Genomic DNA, 6212 nt, shown 5'->3' on the forward strand with positions numbered 1-6212 from the left:
TGGTTTTATTTCCATAAAAATAAATCCACAAAAATTTAGTCAAAAAGTCCATGGACAGGTATCTTTGAAAATTTCATAAAAATAAATCCCTGCATTTTTTATTCCACATATGATATTAAATCATTAAAATTGGTTTTGAATAATTTATTTTAAAAAAAATTAAATAAAAATAATGTTCGAGTTTCAGAAATTTTATATTTAAAGATATTTCATAATCACATTCACACATTCTTTATATAATCTTATGTGAGCCTATATGTAATACATTACAGAAAGTATAAATTTACAATTATATTAATGCAAGAATTAGTTACGATCATTTTCAATATAAAATTTAAAATTAACATTTTTCAACTATTGATTTTTTTTTTAATGGAAGAATATCAATTTTGAGCTGCCACGAGTTATAAATTGACATTAAGTTCTCAAAGACCCAGTTAATAATTACATTTTTAACATGGACTTATAAACTATCACTTCATTATTTCGATCTAATTGAATTTGATTTCAAGAAATTGGAAGCTTCTGTATTGAAACATCATTTCAAATTAAACTATTAATAAAAAAAATCACAGTTACCTATGCAACATGTGAACTGATGTGAAAAATTATGCATTGATTAACAACATATGCATTTATTATAATATATACTTCTATAAACAGATGAGTATGTGATACATGGAACATATATATGTAAGTAATTTTTATATAAATGTTCGCATATATTTTCTTCACGCATAATATTTGTTATCAACAAATACATATGCTGCATATATTCAAACAAACAATTACATATGTGTTCAGCACATATGTTCATGTTTAAGTATAATAGAGTAATGTACATAAATATTAGTAGCTCTAATATTTCTAATATACTTATTCTAAGTATTTATATAAATTGAGGATTATTATACAAAATTCTATTGATATCAAAAAGATGTGACTTATTTCTACATTTAAATAAACTATTGTATTTTCAAAACTGGCTCGTGAATGCTGATAATTGGACAGAGTATAGGCCATATATATAAAAATTTATCTAAAATTCAATTTATTGTTGGTGTTTCTAAAATTAAACAGAATTTGTAATTTACTTTTCAATTGATATTAAAATCTATTACAAATGTTAATGTACTTGCAAATTATCAATCTAAATTTAATTGCATTAAAATGAGCTATTGTTAAAATTTAAATCAGTGGTTAATAAAATCAGTCTCAGTTTATTTTTGAGCCTAGAAATAATTTTAGATTTGGTACGAAGAAGTCATATCACTTATTATAATTCTAAATTTAATTTTCAGCAATGGCCACTGTTGATTCTGTTGGTACAGGTATATCGACTGGAGGAACATCCTAAATAATAAACAATAAATATAAATATTGTTTAGCAAACATTTTATACATGCTTCAATATTTGGTACTTACATCTAGCATCATGCCTGCAATTTTTTCTGTAATATCTTTTGTGATGCTCATATCACTTAACGTACTTTCAGTAGCCGAAACCTCTGCCATGTCACTTGATTTTTCCTAAATCAAATAAAATTATTGTTAATAATCTATTTTATAAACATTTAATTTGTTATTAGTTTATATTGATAACGTATTGAAAAGATATGAATCAAATGATAAATATTTCAGAATATTTCTTCTATATGCAAACATGCTAAATGAGTTAAATAATGTTAGTCACAACTTTAATCATATAAAATATGATTATAATATGAAATAAAAAGTAATTAGAGATTCCATAATATTTTGAACTTATAAAAATAGCAGCTAAGTTATGTAACTTATAATTATCTACCTACAAAATGCAACTTGTGCATAGCATGTTGTATGTCATCAACATAATACAAAATTATTTGTAAATGCTCCGACACGTGTACTTATATATCTACACATGTTTATTATGGTATTACACATTAGATATACCGAGAAAAATATATTATATGCAATCATACAATTTATATTAATTAATGAGCATTAATGAATCAAGTGATGTTTAGGTTTAAAATATGGGTCACAGGAAGATAAGGAGGGAATAAAATGTTTCAAATATCCCATCAAAACTATTTATCTGAAAATAAAATGACAAAACAAACAAACACAAATCAAAATCCAAACTAGGAGAAGAATTGAAAAGGAATGGTAAACTTCAAAATAGAAATGTTTAAATCCATTTGTTTAATAACATTTCTATGGGCTAAAACATATATGTTTATCCTCCAGTATTGTAGTGGGATGTTTGGTTGTTAGTATAAAATTTTTAGTGTAACTTCAGACAAATGCAGTTAGAAACTAATTCAGGCAGCATAACATCTTTAAATATTTTAATCATAATCAAAAACTAAATTATTGAGCAATCAAAAATCTATATGCGGTATCTCAAAATTAATTTCTTCTATTGAACAATTAACTTTATAGCATTGGTCTGTATTGAATTAGTTTACTGGTGAAAGTATAAAATATAGAACATTTGAAGGCTAAGAAGTTCTAAAAACTCTTTGTACAGTATATAAACAGCAAAACAGTAAACAGTTAATAAACAACAGCGCAACAAACAGCTTAAAACTATCACCCCATTTATTAATCTAATCTGATTCGATGCAATCCTTCACCTGTTGGGCTGGCTGTTTCTCAGAGACTCCGTTGCTCATTTCATGTGGAGATGGAGGGCACATAATGTTGCCATTTTGCCCTTCAGTTGCCACTGTAGGCGGTGGCGGCAAGGGAGCGAGATCATCAAAAGATCCCACCGTTACCTCTTTTGGTTTATCATCTCGATTTGAAATCTCAGGTGATTGAGGTGGTGAAGGCAACTGATCCTCTGTGATTGTGTTAGCTGCTACAGATTCTGAAACTGAAGTGTCCTGAGCTGATAGGGGAGAAGGAGGCGGTGATGGTAAATTTTCTCCTGATTCAGTTTTAGTTGTTATCGAATCAGTATTTAATTGAGCTTCATATCCAGATGCTGGTGATGGAGGAGGTGAAGGTAAATCGTCATCAATTTGTTTGCTGGAGTCTTTTTCTTCTACAACTTTATCAGATAAAACAGATTGAGGCATAGAAGATAAATTATGAATAGGCAATGGTGCATTTTCTGATTTAGTACCTTTTTCAGTTGAATCAATTTTCGGCGCCTGCACCATTGTATCACATTCATTAACTGTGGCTGATACTTCTTGTTTAGCTTCTGGAATTTCTGTTTGAGGAATAATCGGGGCAACTTGAGTTGTTATCACATTGGCATCAGAGAGAACAGGCACTTCATTTTGAGCCAAGTCAGGCACTTCGGATGGAACAATAACAGAAGTAGCTACCGGAAGTTCACATGTAGAAGCAGCTGCCGGCTGTTCGGGAAGAGGTGCGGGGGCTGCAGGCTGTTCGGAATAGGTGGGGGGCTGCAGGCTGTTCGGGAATAGGTGCGGGGGCTGCAGGCTGTTCGGAATAGGTGCGGGGGCTGCAGGCTGTTCGGGAATGGGTGCGGGGGCTGCTGGCTGTTCTGGAAGAGTTGCGGGGGCTGCTGGCTGTTCGGGAAGAGGTGCGGGGGCTGCAGGTTTTTCGGGAAGAGGTGCGGGGGCTGCGGCTGTTCGGGAAAGGTGCGGGGGCTGCGGGCTGTTCGGGAAGAGGTGCGGGTGCTGCGGGCTGTTCGGGAAGAGGTGCGGGGCTGCGGGCTGTTCGGGAAGAGGTGCGGGGGCTGCGGCTGTTCGGGAAGAGGTGCGGGGGCTGCGGGCTGTTCAGAAAGAGGTGGGGAGCTGCGGGCTGTTCGGATGCAACCGGTTGGACCGCAATTTGTTCATCTTTAGCTATCATAGGTGAATCAGAAGGTGCAAGAATTGGAGTTTCAGGTTGAATTACAACTTGAATAGCAGAATGAGCAGTTTCAGGTTCTGGTAATTTATCTTTTATATCACTTTCTCCTACTTTATCGGCAACTGAGGGTGCAGTTTCTTTTGAAATAGAAGTTTCTTGTTGCTGAATTACAGCTGAAGTTGCAACATCATCAGATGCCAACATAGCCTCTGCGAAAGCTGTTACTTGGGAAGGGGGTGAGGAAATTGGTAATGGGGGTGGTGATGTATGATCACAAACCTCTTTCTGTTCCTCAACTGGTGGAGGAGGTAGAGATTCCGGTCCTGTTTGGCTTCAACATTTTCTGGAACTGGAACTTCAGCAACTACATCTGTTTTTGCCGGCTCTTCAACTTTATTTTCAGCTGCTGATGTAACATGTTCAACTGGCTCCGCAGCTGGGGCTGCTTCTAATGTCTGAACAGGTTCTGCTGGTACTGGATCTTTAACTTCTTTACTCTCACAAGTTGCAGGTTTTTCACAAGCTGCCTCACATGCAATAGGTGCAACTGGTTTTTCACATTTATCTTCAACTGGTGTTTTCACGGCTTCATTTGTCTTTTCTGCTGTAGACTCTGTTACTTTGGGTGCTGGAGCCTCTTCAGATTTGATTACTTCACTCTGAGGTGCAGAAGTCTCATCCTTAGTTATTTCTTCTTTAGGAGAAGCGGCCGCGGGCACGTCACCGGCAGGCGCAACAGCTGCAGCATTTTCATCAGCTCCCTAATACACAACATATTATAAATAAATAAATAATATAAAAAATATATAGATAATTCCAGCATATGTAGTATTCTCACGCAGAACAAATATAAAAAAATATAATTAATAAAATTACACAAATATATTAATATGTTTCTACATACGTTCACCTTTTTATCCATTTATAGAAAATTTAATAAATTACGACACATGAACACAAATATCTGAATTAAAAAATGTTCTTAAAAATAGAACAAATATAAATCATGTAACTAAGTCGGGAGTTTTGACGATACTATATTCTATTCAGTTGAAAAATTTTATATAAATACTACAGAAAGGGTGGGATGAAAACATCTCAGACTACTTTGCTCCTTCCACATTTTAAAACCATGACGTTACAAATCAGGCCGTCATCTAAGTTTTATTTTAGTACCATGATCTAATAAAAAGCTCAGAAAATGATTATCAAAAAACATTAATTCGTCCTGCATTTAAGATACTGTAACTATATAACTTGTAATATAGATTTAGTATATTCTAATTTGCTTTTTATTGCATGATCAAAATTTAATTGAGCGCGTTTTAAATTAAAAATAAAATATTTTTTGCATGCAAGCAATTGAAACAACTAAACAGCTGATAAACAACATCTAAAATTATCATAAATGTGTCTATTCTCGTATATCATGTTGACATTAACCAAAGACTTTTGCCAAATATTTCAAAAATAACTGTAGGCAAAATAACATGCTATCTTAATGTATTGAATTAAAATAGTCTTGCGTATTTCGAAATTATTGAAATTTAAATACTGATAAAACAGTGGCATAAAATTTTATGTGATACTTGAAATATATAGAATATTTGCCTACGTCGATAGTGATCGCTAATATTATTTGACGTTATTCATAAAGATAGGCGCTTAGCCATCTGTTATGAGCAGTTGCCAGAAATATTCGCTAAATATTTATGTATCATAAGATCATATCATAGATAAGATGAAAACATAATTTAGAAATTTAGTTGCTGAATTGAAATTAACCAAAAATTCTACGGATATTCAAGGATAAATATATAATTATAAACATATCTAAAATAAAAACAAATCAGACGAAACTAAATAAACTATCAAAAATACTATTTAGCATATTAAAGTTACAAAATTCTAGGAGTATTTTCTTCTAGGAAAATGAGATACTAAACTAAGGGGAGAGCGCGTTTCCGAACGCAGTCTCTGCGCAAATCGATAACGCGCTGAGCGGCCGACGCCCTATACTGCTATGGAGACTTCATGAACCGAGAAACAGGGCAAACTTAAACCTTTCCTTTTCGCTGGTAATAATAAAATTATTTTATAAATTTAACGATAAACTTTTATGATAAATATGTTTGATGTAACTATTAACTGTGGCGCTCGAAACACGGAACCCGAGTGCTTAAATAATTTACATTTTGTTCCGGCATAGCCTCCAAGTACTCTATAAATATCTTGAAATTTGAGAAGTTTTTTTTTCAACAAATGCAGTATAAATAGCCAATGGTCAAAGATTTCATTCCTATGGCAAGTATACTAGTCAAAACATAAAATTCACCAATTTTCCATGACGAGTATATTCGTCAAGCACAGTTAAAGGTGGTTAAAAGTTGATACGG

The 6212-nt window shown here is 33.1% G+C and overlaps 2 protein-coding genes across 2 annotated transcripts; both read right to left on the reverse strand.

Moving 5' to 3' along the window:
- Window positions 1–1009: 1009 nt before the first annotated feature.
- Window positions 1010–4020, reverse strand: LOC113365952 (uncharacterized protein KIAA0754-like). The gene is made up of 5 exons (XM_026607497.1): window positions 3781–4020; window positions 3116–3677; window positions 2622–3040; window positions 1426–1530; window positions 1010–1353 (listed from the first exon to the last, which is right to left on the reverse strand). The coding sequence occupies exons 1-5, from the start codon at window positions 4018–4020 to the stop codon at window positions 1291–1293; spliced, it is 1389 nt and encodes a 462-aa protein (XP_026463282.1). The 3' UTR covers window positions 1010–1290.
- Window positions 4021–4037: 17 nt separating this feature from the next.
- Window positions 4038–4753, reverse strand: LOC113365954 (fibrous sheath CABYR-binding protein-like). The gene is made up of 2 exons (XM_026607499.1): window positions 4721–4753; window positions 4038–4577 (listed from the first exon to the last, which is right to left on the reverse strand). Exons 1-2 carry the CDS (start codon window positions 4736–4738, stop codon window positions 4038–4040), a joined length of 558 nt encoding a protein of 185 aa, XP_026463284.1. The 5' UTR covers window positions 4739–4753.
- Window positions 4754–6212: the final 1459 nt, after the last annotated feature.

This window comes from Ctenocephalides felis, unplaced genomic scaffold (assembly GCF_003426905.1).
Source record: "Ctenocephalides felis isolate EL2017-DRISC unplaced genomic scaffold, ASM342690v1 CF-g0.4_SCAFFOLD_01170, whole genome shotgun sequence".
Lineage (NCBI taxonomy): Eukaryota > Metazoa > Arthropoda > Insecta > Siphonaptera > Pulicidae > Ctenocephalides > Ctenocephalides felis.